This window comes from Osmerus eperlanus, chromosome 24 (genome assembly GCF_963692335.1).
Source record: "Osmerus eperlanus chromosome 24, fOsmEpe2.1, whole genome shotgun sequence".
In the NCBI taxonomy this organism is placed as follows: Eukaryota; Metazoa; Chordata; class Actinopteri; order Osmeriformes; family Osmeridae; genus Osmerus; species Osmerus eperlanus.
The window spans coordinates 1,070,223-1,089,279 of NC_085041.1; the positions used below are offsets into that span (position 1 = coordinate 1,070,223).

A 19,057-nucleotide genomic window follows, 5' to 3' on the forward strand; every position below is an offset into this window, starting at 1 on the left:
GAGTCGGTTGCAGTCAGAGATAAATTGTGAGTGGTACAATAGTGAGTGCCGGGTACAAAACTGTCCTTTTTACAATTTCTGTAGAGGGACCGTAATCGGTGTACCTAGGACCATACAAGTAAATTAATTAAAAAAGGGAAATTGAAAGGAAGAATATGTCGGCAAATAAAGATGGAGACGGTGGATGGAGAAGCTTTGTGTGGAATTCAGAGAAAATGGAATTTCTTGGACGCACTGGGGGCAGTTGGTGTAAGTAGGCAGCCCCTTTTAAAATATTTTTATCGACGAGTTGCCAGATAATGTGACAGGGTTGGAATACGATGTCCTTTGTAGCTTATTTTTGGACTTCGATCGCGTAAAAGCGCATGGATGACCCGTCCATTTCCTCATTGAAAAACACGAGCACCTGTTTGAGCCGACTTGTAGCTGCTGCATCGTGACTTTCCTTTTTCAATGGAAAATGGATCCACACAGACAAGATTCAAATGAAATTAGCCCTAAATACATTTCCAACTAAACAGTCTAATGTTAAAGTTGATGAGGATCAGTTAGTTATAGCATATTAGACACGTTATAAAACTCACGTATTTGATATTGCTGTATTATTGTCTACTTTCCTTTGCTGTTTGCTAATAGTAGTAGTAGGCTAATAACGTTCTTTTAGTCAAGTATTGACGTTAATCAGGCCATTCGCTCAAAGGGAGAACAGTCAGTGTGGGCGTCATTTCAAGAGGTCATTTTGAAGGACAAAATTGGCATTCCATGGTGACGTCCAACAGTTTGAATATATAATAACACGAGATATTGCTCATCTTTATTTTTGTCACCGGTTGCACTGGAGCGCTGAAGGCACAGACACGGATCAGCCAAGACGAGCCTGTAGGCTAGCTTTCAATGAGTCTACCCGTTTACAGTGGAGGAACAACCGTGTCCAATCGATCTTAAATAATCACATACTTGAGGCTTCACAGTAGCCTAGGTCGATCCTTTATTTACACAGGGAATTAAAAACACGCCGTTCCCAAGGTTAGTCAAGGTAGTCTTCCTGTTTTCACATTAGTTTTGAAGCCGGGAGCTCCGGCAATCTAATGTAAATGAAGCTAACAATGAGTATTGATTTATCCATGAGCGATAGGCTACTCTAGTTGTCACAACTAGACTTTTTCCTTACACCAACGTTACATTGTTACCGTCGTGCGCACGGTACCCCTGCAGTTTATTTAGTTGTATCTTGAAACCAATCTTTTTATCCGACCCCATTCGAGTTAATAGGAAGAGGAAGATCCGCTCATGGCTCACATGTTAAGTCATATTGCCGCCCCTTCCCGTTGTGTTAAAACTTGTGTAGCAAAAGCCATTGCCAGATTTAATCATTTGAATTCAGGTATTTTACGTTATTCAGACAAACAAAATATACGCCCATTAGATTCAAAGTACGAGAAATCCTCGATTGGACCACTTGTGGCATGAAATCGTGCAATAATGGTCGTCAAACAGGGAACGCGATCTCAAGTTCTCTCCGAGTGAGAAGAAGGATTGTGTTCCCCTGAATGTTCAACTCAGACATTCATTCAGCGATAACGATTCAAACAATTGGGTTTCGACGACACCTTTTTTTTCTGCTGTCGGTGGGCTAAATCACGACAAAGTCGTGTTCAGAAAGTCAAGGTGCGCGCCACTACGAGACTGTGTCGTATGACATGCCCAGCCCGTAGACAGAAGAGACCGCTCTCGTGCTACGTCTTCAGGGGTGCCACAACATGTCTGTGTTTTCTCATCACGACACACGACCGACTGGTGTGATGTGGGGGAGGGGCTAGGAGATGCGGTGAGAGGTTGTCAAAAGCAGGTCTTGTGTGAGAGAACAAATTTAACAATCAGGTTGGGATGAAAATGTATATTTGGAGACCAATTTATGTTAACAGTGTTAGACGACCTTTACAGAGACCCCAAGTGTCATGCCACTTCATTTATTCAGATACTACGGTTTTTGTCTCAAATGTGATTTTGGTTAAGGATCAGAATAGCCAAATGCACCTCACACACACAATTATTTAATCACTATGTCGAGGGTGAACATGATGTTCTTCATGAAACATCAGACTGTGCCGTTCATGATAGGCTAAAGCAGAACGGAAACACAGGAGGAAGGCCATCCCCTGTAGTAAGCATGTTGTTACCAACATGTGCTCTTGCTTGTCAAACCTGTTGCTGGGGAGGGGGTGAAACGCTGGGCTCACACACACAGTGACTCATCCAGTCAGACTGGAGAGACGACCCTGTCTGTCAGCGCATCCAGACGGGGTGTGCGTTTACTAGAGTTCAGAGGCGACAGGGTCTGGTAAGCATTCAGTAACCTTGGAGTCGGTGTTCTTCACAGAAAGCACCGTCTAATAAAACCCAGCAGGGCTTCAGAGACACGGCCTTCAGACCTGCGTTCCCAGTGGATCGCGGGTGCAAAGGTTAACGAGTCTTCTAGCGCAGGCTTACAACTGCAGAGGGTTTAGACGTGTCGTAGTAAAAACGGATGTATGATGAACATTAGGTGTCAGATGTTTGTCCCCTGCTGTCTGAATCTTCAGAACCAAGCTTACGGAATCTGAAATATTCGGTACACAGAGTAAATAAATGACTTTTCTGCCAGTAAGCAACTGATCTGATGAGTCATTTCTATAGTGGGGCAGAATCTAAGACATTGGTTTCAAGGTTTCATTCTGTTATCTCAGTAACCACCCAGACAACAGGACGGTAGGACTGTACACCACATCAACACAAGACAAAGAAACATCAAAACTAAAGGGTGGAATCCAAGCAGTCGCAGGAAGCGATTAGCACGAAAAACTCACGCGTGAACTCACTGTCGACACGTTCTGTAACGAGTGGTCTTGTTCCTCTGTTCCACAGTCAAGATACTCTTGTTCTACGTGATCTTCTACGGATGCCTGGCAGGGATCTTCATTGGGACCATCCAGGCCCTTCTCCTGACCCTGAGCAATTACAAACCCACCTACCAGGACCGCGTGGCCCCCCCAGGTAAGACCCCCCGCCCCCCCCCCCCCCCCCCCGGGCCAGTCAGAACCGCCTCATCACCGCCAGCAATGATGCTAAGCTAATGCTGTGATACGGTGCGCAGGTCATTTGTTCTGTGTTAGTTGGTGTGTACGAGTGCAGACCCCAGCAAGCCAGCAGAACAGACTACACCAGAGTCCAGCCTAAACCAGGCGTCTTGACCTTGAACATGCAGCTAGTGTGCTAGCAGCTAGCCATAACGACTCCGGTGCTTTCATGTTCTTGTCACCAGGAGAGCCGTGGTGTGGGTGGGTGTCGAACGGTTCCTGCTCAAGCTGGCGTCTGAGCGGCTAGTTAAAGTGTGTGTGTGTGACCTCGGAGAGGTGCAGCCATTTTGTCCTTCAGTGTTCCTGTCTGCCTGAGGGTGTTTTTCCGTGTCCGGGGGAAACACACTCACAGGAACGATGCCTGTCTCTCCTCACGACAGCTTTCCTCCTGGGAGCTTTCACAGCTAACACGCATGCAATATAACATACACAAACACCAATGCATATAAAAATCTCTATAATTTGCTTTTCATAGAATGTGCTAGGTAACCTCCCTAAGCTTGTTTTTTCTTTCGGGAAGATTTTTTTCTTCTTCTTCTTCTGTAATCTTCTGAAAGCAGACGTAAAGAAACAAAACAGTGCAACCTTTTGTGTTCGCTCGCACGGCTTCCATAATCTCAGAGAGAGTTTGGAAGAAGCGCTGCTCCTTCTGTGCCAAGGCATCCCTGCCCGGCCCAGCCTCCCTGCACTGTGCCACTGACTGTTTGCATAGCACACACTGTCGCCTTGGCGGTATTTTTAGCAGTCATTGTAAATGACTGGCCTCACACACAAGGAGCAGTCTGCCTGCCGGTTTTCCTGACGGCCATATCCCCTCGCTAAGAGGTGGACTATCACAGAGAGGGCCCGGTAAAGCAACAACATAAGTAGGTGTGGAGTGTGGTGGGCTTGAAGTGAGTTTCCATTGGTGCCTTGATAAAAGAATGACAGGACAGCTTGGTTTAAGAACCCTGATCCCGCCTCTCATTCTGGGGCTAAAAGTTTCCATTGAGAGAGAGGGAAAGGGAGAGAGAGAGGGAGGGAGAGAAAAGAAGAGAGAGAGAGGGAGGGAGAGAAAAGAAGAGAGAGAGGGGGAAAGGGAGAGAGAGAGGGAGGGAGGCACGTGAGTCAGAGTGGGTGAGTGGGGGTAGGGGCACCAGCACACTTTCACAAGCCCTGACTTTGAGCGCAAAGTGAATCAAACTGAAAAAATGCTCCTGTTCTTGAGGGTTTTCCATCCAAGATTCTGAAATTCAAAATGCGGTTGTCAGAAGGTGTAGAATGATTCTGTGCTGAATAAAAGAGGGCTGTTTTTGGGTTAAAAAAAAAAAAACATAAAAAAACACGAAGAAGTTACAGGATTTCACACAATGTGATGTTCCCTCTCTCTCTTCCTCGTTCGTCACTCTGCTTAGGCCACGCCCTCCCATGGCCTTGAACAGACGATCTGTGGAAAATTACTGAGAGGGAGTTTTCAAAGCTCATGTTTGGAACCCTCAAAACGCTAGTTAGCTAGTTAGGGTTTTAATGGAGTGGATAACCGAGGTGTTATGCATGTATTTGAATCATCATCAACAAGGAGAATCTTGTGAATTAGTGATTACATAGAGTCTTTTATATATATCTGCTGTATGTATTTACTTATTTTGTGCAGATTTCCTTTGAATTTGGGGTCAATCTGTTTAGAAAACTGTCTGATGCTTATTCAAACCTCGTCCTTGCTTGTTTAACGGGGTTGAGAATTTTCGTGATTTTCACTAATCCGGCCAAACATGGTTAGCATGCTGGCATAGCCTTTGTCCGGATAAATCCAGAATGAAAACTGCAACACAAGCCATAGCAAATATTTATTATAAATTTGAATATTCCTCAAATTGTTGAACCTGTTAATTTCTTACTGGAAATTAGTATATTCCTTGTTTCAACATGTTCATCTATTAATGGAAATGAGAAGACTCACAAATTATAGAACATGTCCATTATTACTGGAGGAGGGTTGTGTGAGGGACTGAGACAGGGTTGTGAACGAGCACTCTCTCCCTCACAGGTCTGACACACACCCCGCGCTCAGAAAAATCCGAAATATCCTTCAACATAAACGACGAGGCGACTTATAAGAAGTACGTGGACAGCATGACGGCGTTCCTGGAGAAGTACGATGACGAAAGTCAGACCAACGAGATGAACTTTGAAGACTGCGGAGGTCAGTACCAAGTGGCTGAGAGTTTGTGTCCATGTTGGGGACGTGTCGATCATAGCTGAACCCTGCTACACATAACCCCCCAAGCCTCGCCCACTAAACTTCAGAATGAAACCCGCCGTGTCCTTGTTCTAGAGGAGCCGTTTTCAAACACAAGGCTGCATGTTAAACTGTCTGTCCAGGTGTGTGTTTAACCCCTCCCCTCTCCTGCTGTGTGCAGAGGTGCCAGCCACGTACAGGGATCGTGGGGAGCTGGAGAGCGGAGACGGGGTCAGGAAGGCCTGCAGGTTCAAGAGGACCTGGCTGAAGGGATGCTCTGGGATGGAAGACAAAACCTTCGGCTTCCAAAGCGGGAAGCCGTGTCTGATCGTCAAGCTCAACAGGATCGTCAACTTCAGACCAAAGGTGAGAGACTGCAGAAATACAATGTAAAACTCTCAGCCATGACTGAGCTCTCCGAGGACTGTGTTTGTGCAGGTTATCACCAAAACCGGTCGCCCTGTGACGTCAATAACAGCGTTTCATGACTTCTTTCAGCCTCCGACCAACAGTAGCACCTTGCCACTACCGGTCCAGATCAAACTCCATCCCAACTTGATCCCCATCTACTGCACTAACAAGGTAGGGGTCACAACGGGGTCATCCCCTAGCTCTGCCCCAGAGTAGGACGCTTTCTCAAGTGTGACAGTCAGAGACCAGGCCTTCCTTGGCATAGTTCCTAACCCTGACGCCTCCCTGTGTTTCAGAGGGATGAGGACGAAGGGAAGATCGGAGAGATCCAGTACATCGGGATGGGAGGTGGATTCCCCCTGCAGTACTACCCCTACTACGGCAAGCTGCTGCACCCAAACTACCTCCAGCCCCTCCTGGCCATCCAGTTTACCAACATCACCCTCAACAAGGAGCTGCGTATTGAGTGCAAAGCTTTCGGAGGGAACATTGACTACAGCGAGAAGGATCGCTACCAGGGACGTTTTGACGTTAAACTCACCATCACTTCATGACCTCAGCTACCGTCATAGCTCTACACTCTGACCCATTTCAAAACAACTAATTTAGAGAAATAAAGAGTTCAAATGAAAAAAACGTTTAAAAAAAATCAAAAAGAAAAACATGACTAGTCTTGGAACAAACTTTCATAATCTACGGGACCTTCACTTAATCTGTGTGCTTTACACTAGCTTTTCTGCATTTGTCTAGAGTTAGAATGTACATTACAGGAAGAGTAGCAATAGCTAAATATTTATTCTACTGTAAATGAAAATATTCCTTGAGCCATGGGACGTGTTCATCTATTACTGTAAATTGCAATTCCACTACTGATACGTAGCCAGCAGTGTTTCTGTCCCTGTGTCATTCTGCCTGGTGTGGTTTCTAGATATTGTTTGGAGTGTCCAGTGCAGTACTCACATACACCGGTCCTTTCCAAGCCAAGATGTTAATTCTGTTGTCTTCTGTCTGTCTGCTTTAGTGGTCCAAGGTGTGTGTGCATGTGTGTGTGTGTACTAGTTTGTGTCTGTGTGCGAGGTGTGTGTTCACGTTTGGATGTGTTCCTGTATTCCTACTAACTGAAAACACTGGTCCGGTATGCCCAGGACGCTGGCCCAGTATGCCCAGGACGCTGGCTCCTGTATGAGAACATGCCTACACTCCATAGAATCCCTCTCCTATTTCTGTTATGTCTTCTAAGTTGATTGTAGGAGAAACTCTCTTTCTTTTAGGTTGAGCTTAGATGTGGGGACAGGAGTTAGATGACGTTTCTGTTTTATGGCTTCTACTTCCTCGTGTTCTGTAGTGTCGAGCTGTGAGGCAACAGTGGCAACTCAGTGCTTTTAAGAAAACAAAACAAACAAAGAAAAAAAAAAACTATTTTTTTGCTGGAAACATCACATGACGTGGTGTAACTTTCTATTGAATGTTTTAGCCATTTTCATGGTGGAAGAATTTTATATTTATGCAGTTGTACAATTATTTTTTTTCGCAGGAAAAAGTGTCTGTATGAACCAAATACCAAAGTCTCTGGTCAAAGGTTGGAATATCAGAATCGATGCAGTTCCCCGTGTAATAGGACGTTTTGTTGGTGTAAAAGTGCTTAAATTCAATGTTAAACATCAGAACACTTGCCAGGAGATCATCTGCTCTTGTCATTTTATTTAATCTGGGTAAGACCGAAAAACAAATAAATGGAAAAATGAGCCAGTGTTTAAGTCTCTTCTTTGAATACATAACCGAACTACGTGACAGGCAGGAATCGTAGCTTCAGTCATCCATGATCTTGAAAAAATACTGCACCTGCAAACGAACGAACATAAAGAAGATTCATTTAGCACTTCCTGACAGGCAGATGATGGATAGGTGTTACACGTTGATAAGTCACCTCGCCTGTCATATGGTGATCCTTTACACACCACGATGTGTTCTGACTATCAAACAGACTGCCAGAGGCAAGGTTATGGTTGACGAGAGAGAGAGAGAAATAGAATGAGACACAGACAGAGAGAGAATGAAAGAGAGACAAAGAGAGACAGAGTCCCCTGCTCGCAGGACCTAAAGTTCCACTAAGAACCTGGCTTGGGAATGTAGAAGCTGAGCCAGTCACAGGCTAATGATTAACAAGGGCCTGTTTGTCTGCTGGACTCTGCAGATCAGGAGCTTTCCTGCACTGTGACGTCACACGACCAGGCCCACTCTCTTCCAAACAATGCTTTTGTTTCAAAGAGTCCTGCCATTCTTCTCCTGCCTCCAGACCTCCGTGGGATCTGAGCGAGCGCTGGCCCACTGACCAGTCATGGGACTGGGTCTGTGCCAGGCTGGGACCCAGGTGTGCTGGAGAACCAGGCAGCCATCAGCCAGAACCACAGCCCCCGGGAGAGGGTATAGCTCAGAGGGTATAGCTCAGTGGTAGAGGGTATAGATCAGTGGTACTGCTGGGTATAGATCAGTGTTCATGTTTGTTCAATTCAACACGTTCATGACAAACCAGTTACATGAACAGTTACACTAGATCTACAGAAGTCTGTATCTCTCAATACACACTGTGTATGTTGTTATCTTGACCGCTGCAAACCAGCGGCCAGGTGGACGCATAGCAGGCCATGTGCAGCTGCATCTGCGGTCTAGCTGCTGTGAGGAGCTCCGTGTCACCTACCTCTAACACTCCATCCTCAGGGAGGTCGGTACAGTGGACGGCGTTCTGGACCTTGTTTTTGCCGAAGAGAGCTCTCAGTGTGGTCGGCCGCAGGTGCCTAGCGATCTCCTGTTGAAGGGACAAGAACGGGAATCAGGAAAGTCAGTTTGACGTGGTACAGTGTGATGCATGTTCGTTCGCATGTACAAAGGGGTCTATTGTGACGGGGTTTCCTCCGTAGTAACAGGTGGGAATAGTAAAGTCAAGCGAGCGCTGCTGACGTCACAGGGACGAGATGAGCGCTGTGTTTCCGTTGATGAGGAGGGAGTGCTGGGTTTCTAGAGGAGAGCGGCGCAGGGCTGAGAGCGGCGCAGGGCTGAGAGCGGCGCAGGGCTGAGAGCGGCGCAGGGCTGAGAGCGGCGCAGGGCTGAGAGCGGCGCAGGGCTGAGAGCAGCGCAGGGCTGAGAGCGGCGCAGGGCTGAGAGCGGCACAGGGCTGAGAGCGGCGCAGGGCTGAGAGCGGCGCAGGGCTGAGAGCGGCGCAGGGCTGGGGGCAACACATGCCTTTCAGACTCCAACACACTGCTCTCCATTCCACACATGTCATCATGCGGAGGATATCACAACACAACACACAAGTACGCCAGCAGCAAGACAAGGAGCATGAGAGAGAGAATGAGAGGGAGAGCATGAGAGAGAGAGCATGAGAGGGAGAGCATGAGAGAGAGAGAGCAGGAGGGAGAGCATGAGAGAGAGAGAGCAGGAGGGAGAGAGAGAGCAAGAGAGAGAGAGCAAGAGAGAGAGAGCATGAGAGGGAGAGCATGAGAGAGAGAGCAAGAGAGAGAGAGCATGAGAGGGAGAGCATGAGAGAGAGAGCATGAGAGAGAGAGCATGAGAGGGAGAGCATGAGCGAGAGAGCAAGAGAGAGAGAGCATGAGAGGGAGAGCATTAGAGAGAGAGAGCATGAGAGGGAGAGCAATAGAGAGAGAGAGAGAGAGAGAGAGAGAGAGAGAGAGAGAGAGAGAGAGCAGGAGAGAGAGACAGATCTGTACCCTATCTATCAGTCTGTTACAAAAGGTATTGGGACATTTTCTTCTTCATCAACCTTAAGCAGAATTTAAATACAGAGCTGTTGTGTCCAGATGTTTCCGAGGATGACTGCAGGGCCAGTAGCAGCCATGTCACGTGTTGGTTTCATTCAACCTTCTGCTCAGAAACAGACTCTAGAAGGGGATTTCTGACATGCCCCATGGACACAGTCCTCATGCTGTCCTGCACTCATCTCTGCTGAGGGTGAAGTGTGACACCCCCCCCCCCCCCACCAACACCAGGGAGGGGCACATGCACATAAGGAACAGAGAGGAAGGAAGGATGAAAGAACGAGAGGGAAAGAGAGAAAGGAGAGAAAAAAACTGAGGAAAGAGAGAAAAAAAAGGAGAGATAGAGAAAGAGAGGTGTGAAAGAGAGATAGAGAGAAAGGGGAAAAAAAGAGAGAAATGACCATTAGCGGAGAAAAGAGGGATAGAAGGTGAAAGGGTAAAACAGGGAGAGGTGCGAGAACAGCAAACATAATGAAGTGGTTATCCGGTGGGAACATGTTTAGGCATACATACTCACAGTCCCCATTACCCATAATGCCCTGTGTTCGTCACGCCAGCCTTCACCCAGGTGTAGCGGGCAGGACAGAGCGACCACACAGCACCCTGAGACCCTGCTTCTCTCACAGTTAAACACTGTTATTGGTTGAGTAACAGCCACTTATGCAAGTCTTTACAATTGTTCTCACCGGTACCAAACAATAAGCAAGGGAGAGTTTCCACTCTCGCTTTCTCCCCCTCAAATCTTCAGAGGCTGTTTGTTTGCTAACAGAAAGCTATGAAGGAAAGTTCTTGGTAGGTTTTGTGGTGCCCTCATTTCACAAAAGTCACAAAAGTTCAGAGCTACGTTTGTGTCTGAGGAGAAAGCCGCCGTTACAGAAGTCTGTGGGGGAAAAGGCATTCTTCCTGCTTTACGACGGGCCCAAACTGGAACGAGGAACCGGGCGTTCAAGGTCATAAACTGCCTCCCACAGTCACTCATTTCTAAACTCGATCAAAACAACAACCCAAATCCCATGAAAACATCCACGCCACACAAAAAGTATGTTTCTGCTGGGGAAGAAACGCTAAAACAATGACAATAATCCGCTATCAATTTCGGAAATTCCTCGGCGACAAAATCCTTTGACTTAATCTGTCTTGCTAATGTAATCAAAGCTAACCTTCACCGAGCCTCTTTCCAGGGCAGGATGGTACCTGAGCCCAAGGCTGTGTCTAATGAAGGTAAACATTCAGGGTGTGTAACCAGCTCGTCAGTACAGTACACCGACCTTGACAAGGCGCGTTGTTGTGTCGTAGGCTACCGCGCGATGCAACCACAGCGAGAGAGGAAAATTAAAGGGGAGATTTGCCCGGTGTTGAAAGAATTCCCGGCCAGAGCCGGCTCTCGGTAATTGCATTAGTTACCCACAAGTGAGCTGCGGTGCAAGAGCTTAATTTTATTTTAATGAGCCCCGCAGCGCGCTCGCTCTTCTGTTCACATTTAGAACGATGACGATGTTGTTGGTGTTCAAGGTTGCCTCAGAGTGGCTCCATTTAGCCACAAACAGGCCCTGTTTGCTGGTGAAATTTAACTATGATAACCATAGTACTACTAGTACTACTGATAATAATAACAACAGTTGTCTATCGAGCTCTGTTAATCAAGAGCTTTGCTTGCAGGAGTTTGAGGTACCCTGGCCTGACTGGAGCCATCAGAGTGACAGATCCTGAGGTAACAAGCTCACCAAGCAGGGATCAGAGCCCAGGGCAGGGCTGCACACAGAGAGAGAGGCACTGGAAATAGAACATTGATAGATGATTATAAATACACATTAGCTGTTACTTGGCATTATAATGGTTTTATGATCGATGATGATTAAGTTCTGATGTATCGTCCCTCACTGTGAACTGCTCTGTTTATTGAACATTGTTTAGCCTGAGCATTCATACCAAAGAAGCTAATTGAATTGAGAGAGAGAGATAGAGAGACAGACATACATAGAGATATATAGACAGAGAGAGAGAGAGACAGGGAGAGAGAGATATAGAGACAGAGGGCAGTCAGCCTATGGTCATGGAGTGTAACAGTAGGACTGTTGTTCAGCTATCAGGATGCATCATGAGACTGGGAGACAAGGCAGGCCCCGTGACACAGCCCGGCCCTGGGTGAATCCCCTGGGTGAGGAGGGGGACAGCAGGGGCCTGGGTGAGGAGGGGGACACCAGGGGCCTGGGTGAGGAGGGGGACACCAGGGGCCTGGGTGAGGAGGGGGACACCAGGGGCCTGGGTGAGGAGGGGGACACCAGGGGGCTGGGTGAGGAGGGGGACACCAGGGGCCTGGGTGAGGAGGGGGACACCAGGGGCCTGGGTGAGGAGGGGGACACCAGGGGCCTGGGTGAGGAGGGGGACACCAGGGGCCTGGGTGAGGAGGGGGACACCAGGGGCCTGGGTGAGGAGGGGGACACCAGGGGCCTGGGTGAGGAGGGGGACACCAGGGGCCTGGGTGAGGAGGGGGACACCAGGGGCCTGGGTGAGGAGGGGGACACCAGGGGCCTGGGTGAGGAGGGGGACACCAGGGGGCTGGGTGAGGAGGCTTCTCTCTGGCTTCAGAGGGCATCACCAGGAGAGAGGGGCAGTGGTTCACTGGAAGCTCTTCTCGTAGGATAGGATCTCTGCAGTCCAGCTTCACTTAGCGAGCATAATGGTCTCACTAAGGTCACTGTGACCTCCCTCCTCCTCCTCCTCACAGACCAGGCCCTCTCCTATTGCATCACTTACTGGTCTCCATGCCGACCAGATTGGCATGGAGCGCCCCAGGGACCCTTGTCATCCTCCTGGCCGACAAATGACATCATCAGCGTAACCTCATCCCAGGGCTGGGCCAATCAGGATCCTATCAGGAAGAGGGCCAGCGACGGACGATGAATTCAGTCTGTTTTTGCTTCAACTGATGCGATGGCTGCGTCATTTCTAACTGTTGAGCTGGTTTGGTTCTTATCACATCTATCTGTTCTCTGCCGGGACCAGTAAAGCAGATGTTTGTAATGGTAGGTGTTAAAGGGTTTAGAAAGGGGATGGAGGGGGGATGGAGGGGTGATGGAGGGGCAGCTGAAATGAAAGATAAACACAGGTCTATACCACGAGGATGAAACCAGGATGTAGGTGAGCCAATGCTGATGAAGACCAAATGTCAACACAGTCCTGGAGAAACATTCCCAAACATCACGCCACCTTCCCCTACACACGGCCAATCAGAGGCCAGAACGTACTCAACAAGAGGAGGCTAGCCCTGCAGGAGAACAGGGAGGGAGAGAGGAGACTAGCCCTGCAGGAGAACAGGGAGGGAGAGAGGAGACTAGCCCTGCAGGAGAACAGGGAGGGAGAGAGGAGACTAGCCCTGCAGGAGAACAGGGAGGGAGAGAGGAGACTAGCCCTGCAGGAGAACAGGGAGGGAGAGAGGAGACTAGCCCTGCAGGAGAACAGGGAGGGAGAGAGGAGACTAGCCCTGCAGGAGAACAGGGAGGGAGAGAGGAGACTAGCCCTGCAGGAGAACAGGGAGGGAGAGAGGAGACTAGCCCTGCAGGAGAACAGGGAGGGAGAGAGGAGGCTAGCCCTGCAGGAGAACAGGGAGGGAGAGAGGAGACTAGCCCTGCAGGAGAACAGGGAGGGAGAGAGGAGGCTAGCCCTGCAGGAGAACAGGGAGGGAGAGAGGAGACTAGCCCTGCAGGAGAACAGGGAGGGAGAGAGGAGACTAGCCCTGCAGGAGAACAGGGAGGGAGAGAGGAGGCTAGCCCTGCAGGAGAACAGGGAGGGAGAGAGGAGACTAGCCCTGCAGGAGAACAGTGTTCAGGCTGACAGTCTAGTTCTCATGGGGAGCAGTGCCTGGACTAGCATCATTAGATTTCACATCACACACGCACAGACCTGCAGCCCCCATAACATCCAGGAACACACAAGTACAGGAACACAAACACACATTTCATAAACACAGACAAATACAAATTTCAAACACAATCAAAATGCCACATGTAATGCCCCTCAGAGGGTAGACTACACATTAGGCTGTGGCTTCACATATCCCTGAGACAGATAAGGAGAAACTGACTGGGACTAACATCAAGCATAATGGGGCGTTAATCTCTAGCTCTCATGTTGCAGACGAGAGAGAGAGAAAGACAGAGGGAGAGATAGAGATAAGAGAGAGTACACAAGTGGAAGAGTCAGTGAAGTGAAGCAGCCCTGAGGTGTGGTGAGCTCAGAGCCCAGGGGAGAGACCAGCCTGCACAGCTCTCTCTGAAATCAGGTTCAGCTGGGGAGCGCTCAGCTACCATTTTAAGAGCAGATGTTAGTCTGTCACCTAGGAAACCGTGTGGCAGTTAAGCTTGTGGCGCGCTGTGTGGTCGAGGGGGCGGGGTTACTGTACCAGGCACTCTGTGTGTGTGTGTGTGTGTGCAGGGGGAGGGTGAATGCCTAAAAAAATTAAGTGATATGAGGTAGCATGGCTAATGACTAAGCATAGCTAATGATTTAATGGCTAAATTAAATCACATTTACTTCTGCATAGCCTGCACGCTGCGTCACACAAATGGGTTTCCAATGGCCCACAGACATGAACACTGACACGGTATTTAACCCTAAACCTCCCACCTTACACCTAAACCACCCAGAGTAAACCAGCTCTAAGACCCTGCCTGGGAAAATCCCCCGTTCCCAAGGAGAGGGGGTGAACACAGGGCTCTGGCGAGGGATGTTCTCTGACGAGGACGAAGAGAACCAGCCCTGTCCTCCTGGCTCAGAGAACCAGCCCTGTCCTCCTGGCTCAGAGAACCAGCCCTGTCTTCCTGGCTCAGAGAACCAGCCCTGTCCTCCTGGCTCAGAGAACCAGTCCTGTCCTCCTGGCTCACAGAACCAGCCCTGTCCTCCTGGCTCAGAGAACCAGCCCTGTCCTCCTGGCTCACAGAACCAGCCCTGTCCTCCTGGCTCACAGCAACACCAACATCATCATAATCATCACCATCATCATCAACACCGTTTGTGGACTCACCGGGTCGGCCGGCCCACAGAAGTCTCTGAAGGTCTGGGGTGAGCTTGCTGCTTGGATCTCCAGGGCCATGCAGGGTCCAGAACACAGCTCAGCCACCATGCTCTAAAGGGGCGCGCACACACACACACGCACACAGTGTCACCATGAATACACAAAAGTCCAAACACCCAAAAGACACAAAAGAGTTCCTGGTAGGACTGAATGTATGAATATGTCTCTATGCATGTATGTGTGCATGTATGTGTGCATGTGAACCCATGTGTACCTGTATGCATTTAAGCCATTGCAACAACCTCACATACAGTATAAAATCATGCATCTGTGTGTGTGTGGGGGGGGGGGGGGGGGGAGGGGCGGGGCAGTCACACTTCCTCTTTAACCCGTTAAGGAGTAGCGTCACACATATGTGATTCTGAACATTCCAACCGACTATTTTCCGATAGACAAAAACTATATGACAAACGCTATAGTATGGCTTCAAAATTTACAATTAGGAGGCTAACAAGTAACACTAGCAGGTAGTAGCATTGCTACGAGTATTATGCTAGGTTGCTAGGTAACGGAAGCTAACTAAAACTAGCTAGCTTCCGTTTTGGAAAAATAACTCACTCCTTTAAAGGTTAAGACCAGGCACGTTATGAGCGAGCTAATCACAGGTAGGGAGAGGGGAAACCATGGCAACAGGACGGCCGTGTGGAAGCACCACAATTTCCCCAGATACACAACATTCTCTCTCTCTCTTTTTCTCTAACCCCAGCCAGACAGTTCTCTCTCTCCCCCTCTGTCTCTCTCTCTACCCAGCCAGCCAGGTGTCTCTCTCGCCCTCTCTCTCTCTCTCTCTCTACCCAGCCAGACAGGTGTCTCTCTTCCCCTTTCTACCCAGCCAGCCAGGTGTCTCTCCCCCCCCCCCCCCCCTCTCTCTCTACCCAGCCAGACAGGTCTCTCTCTCCCCCTCTGTCTCTCTACCCAGCCAGCTAGGTGTCTCTCTCCCCCTCTCTCTCTCTACCCAGCCAGACAGGTGTCTCTCTCTCTCTCTACCTCTCTCTGACACTCAATTAATCTCCACGTCTCTGTCGACCCCCCCCCCCCCCACACACACACACACCAGTCAGGTGACAGGACCGATCGCTCATCATCTCCCCACGAGACGACCATGTTGATGACATCAGAGGCACTGTTGCTATACCCGGTTATTCTACTGTAACTCTGCTGTTATTCTACTGCAGTTCTATCCTGTAACTATGCTGTTACTATACCCTGACCAGGCAAGTACTGGGAAACTGGACTGTATTGACTTCCTTGAACAGAGCTATCTAAATGGTGATGTGTTTGGTTGACATGGCAACAGACAGGGTCCCGTACGCTGCCAGCACCCCCTCCCTCCCTCTACCCCCCCTCCCACCTCCCCCACAATATCCACCCTCCCTCCCTCTACCCCCCCCCCCTCCCAGAGCAGGAGCAGTCATTTATCTCCCCCTGTGAGGGGAGGGGTGGAGGGAAAGGGTGGGGGCAGACTAAAAGTGTTGTCTCACTGTTGTCTACAGTGGAAATAACTATTAGAATGCTAAAATCACTTTTTCTTATCGCTTTCAGAGAGTGCTATCCCAAGGAGAGTTGTGTAGAAGGACCCAGCGCAGCAGGGGGCAGTTAGATGAAGCAGCACTCACAGTGTACTCTGTCACCACTCCCTTGTAAACCTCGTAGAACTCCTCTGCGTTGGCCAGGTCCATGCTGAACTGAGGAACACAACCAAGAAGCAGTCAGTCAAGATCAACACACACCACAGACACGGCCGACCATGCCTGCTGGAGGCCTGGGTGTGTGTGGCTGTGTGTGGGTGTGTGTGATAAGGGATGGTAGGGGAGGGGGGGGTGGGGCTGATTGACCTTGATAAGTAGAGAACATCTGTAGAGGATGTGGGTGTGTGTGTCTACTACAACCTTGCCTACTAAGACTGTCCCTTTCTGATTAGGAACACTGAACGCTACACACACACACGTTCATTTGTTATCAGCATGCAGCACCACAACCAAGGCCCCAGCGGTCTCCATGGTAATAACTAGGCCCCAGCGGTCTCCATGGTAATAACCAGGCCCAGCGTAGCCTGTGTGTGTGTCAGTCACACCGCTGTGTGACAGCACAGCCACATAGAACCCTGGACTGGGGGCCCACCGAGGCCCCCTGGGAGGCCAAGGATTCAGCAGTCTGCTCCCTGGTCCCCCGGGGCCAAGGATTCAGCAGTCTGCTTCCTGCTTTGATGAGTGGTTGTGTGAGGCCACGCCCCCTGTCAAACGGGGAGGAGTCAGGAGGAAGGTGGTGATGGTCGGCTCGACCACAAGGTCAGATAAGATCAACGAGGAGCTTTGTGATCTGACATGACCAATACTACACCGGGCGGAGTGGGGAGGGAGGAGGGAGGGTGGTTCATTTCCATGGCAATTCATTGAGCAAGCATGTTTACTTTGACACAGTTCATTAGTTGACTCGTTCATGCCCCCTTGTAGTGAGTAGAGACGACAGGCTGGGATGTTGTGATGTTCAGGTGATGTACTGTCGTGTTCATGTGATATACTGTCATGTTCATGTGATGTACTGTCGTGTTCATGTGATATACTGTCATGTTCATGTGATGTACTGTCATGTTCATGTGATATACTGTCATGTTCATGTGATGTACTGTCGTGTTCATGTGATATACTGTCGTGTTCATGTGATATACTGTCATGTTCATGTGATGTACTGTCATGTTCATGTGATGTACTGTGATGTGATGAACTCTCACCATCTGCAGGGCAGAGATCGGGAAGCCAGCAGTTGAGATGGCGTTGAGAATCCTCCCTGTCTGACCTGTGGATGGACATCATCATCTTCATCATCATCCTCATCATCATCATTATTATCATCATCATCATCATTATTATCAGCAAGAAGCAAAGAAGGCTTCCCTGTCAACCCACAATCTCCGTAACCAAGGTGACACCTGCAAGTCCCCCAGGCTTCGTTAGAGACTAGCCTCCTGGCCTCGCCAGGAAGGGAGGCTAGAGGCAGGCGAGGGAGAGGCCTCTGGGAGGCAGGCGAGGGAGAGTAGGACCAGCAGCAGGGCAACACTGCCAGCTTAATCACACCGCCTGGAGACAGTTCACTTCTACAAACCCAATTACAGCAGTCTCTCTCCAAACCTACCAGGACACCATCTTCTGTGTGATCTCACGTCTCTGACATCCTAAACCCAGTCTTCTAACATGGTTTGAATGCTGCTGAAAACCGTTTACACAACTACATCGTTCACTAAAGTGTCCGTGGAGGGGGGGCTGTGCCAGGCTACATTAGGATCCCTCCCAGAGGACAACAGAGAGATGATCTTCCTAATAGCTGGTCTGGAGAGCAGACTGTGCCCCTGAACATGGGAGTCAGGTGGCTGAGCGGTTAGGGAAACGGGCTAGAAATCAGAAGGTTGCTGGTTCGATTCCCGGTTGTGCAAAATGGCGTTGTGTCCTTGGGCAAGGCACTTCACCCTACTTGCCTCGGGGGAATGTCCCTGTACTTACTGTAAGTCGCTCTGGATAAGAGCTTCTGCTAAATGACTAAATGTAAAATGAACACAGTCAAGGTTCCAGTCAGACCAGATGCCAGGAAGCTGGACGACAGACACGGAAACACTGTCTGAGAATCACAATGAATCCAGATGCTCTGCGTCCGTGCTGAGAGACACAGCAGGAGAGACACAGCAGGAGAGACACACAGCAGGAGAGACACACAGCAGGAGAGACACAGCAGGAGAGACACAGCAGGAGAGACACACAGCAGGAGAGACACAGCAGGAGAGACACAGCAGGAGAGACACAGCAGGAGAGACACAGCAGGAGACACACAGCAGGAGAGACACAGCAGGAGAGAGACACAGCAGGTGAGACACAGCAGGAGAGACACACAGCAGGAGACACAGCAGGAGAGACACAGCAGGAGAGACACAGCAGGAGAGACACAGCAGGAGAGACACACAGCAGGCGTATGGCTCAGCAGCAAGGCTCCACTCATATATATATATACTGTGTATATATACACATACAAAATCATATAGGCCTACATACTTTGTATATATGTTTTTCAGCACTATATATATATATATGCATGTATGTAGTTACTGTATGTGTGTACGCACCCACACACACCCCAGCCCCCTGTCTGGTCACACCTGGGTGAACATGTGTGTTCCAGTGTGGCGTCCTGTGCTCTGCAGACACCTGGGTGAACATGTGTGTTCCAGTGTGGCGTCCTGTGCTCTGCAGACACCGCAGTGCCTGCCGGGGACAGCCATATCACATCTCCACAGCTGGCACTGTTGCTAGGAGATCCTGGCTGCCTAGCAACACATGTTTCTCTATTCCAGTCATGACTGCGCGCAATTTTCCAGTCACGACTCCTCCCCCATTGGCCGCCGGCTCCAGACAGGCGGAGCTAGACACCTTTTCATTGGCCTTCAGGATACAATCACGGCAAAGCGAGCCAAGGC

General features: G+C 49.4%; 2 protein-coding genes across 2 annotated transcripts in view; one reads left to right on the plus strand and one right to left on the minus strand.

Annotated features, from left to right (window-relative positions):
* atp1b1a (ATPase Na+/K+ transporting subunit beta 1a) lies at nt 1–7,497 on the plus strand. Its single transcript, XM_062450889.1, has 6 exons — nt 1–249; nt 2,905–3,033; nt 5,143–5,298; nt 5,516–5,700; nt 5,833–5,916; nt 6,042–7,497. Exons 1-6 carry the CDS (start codon nt 156–158, stop codon nt 6,297–6,299), a joined length of 906 nt encoding a protein of 301 aa, XP_062306873.1. The 5' UTR covers nt 1–155; the 3' UTR covers nt 6,300–7,497.
* The window catches only part of nme7 (NME/NM23 family member 7), a 21,194-nt gene continuing 9,420 nt past the window's right edge, over nt 7,284–19,057 (minus strand). Inside the window, exons 8-12 of the mRNA XM_062450888.1 lie at nt 17,327–17,391; nt 16,212–16,280; nt 14,545–14,646; nt 8,444–8,551; nt 7,284–7,587 (exon numbers count right to left, since the gene is read on the minus strand). Of these exons, the coding sequence (XP_062306872.1) occupies nt 7,555–7,587; nt 8,444–8,551; nt 14,545–14,646; nt 16,212–16,280; nt 17,327–17,391 (377 nt within the window). The 3' untranslated portion in view covers nt 7,284–7,554. The remainder of the gene's footprint in view (nt 7,588–8,443; nt 8,552–14,544; nt 14,647–16,211; nt 16,281–17,326; nt 17,392–19,057) is intronic.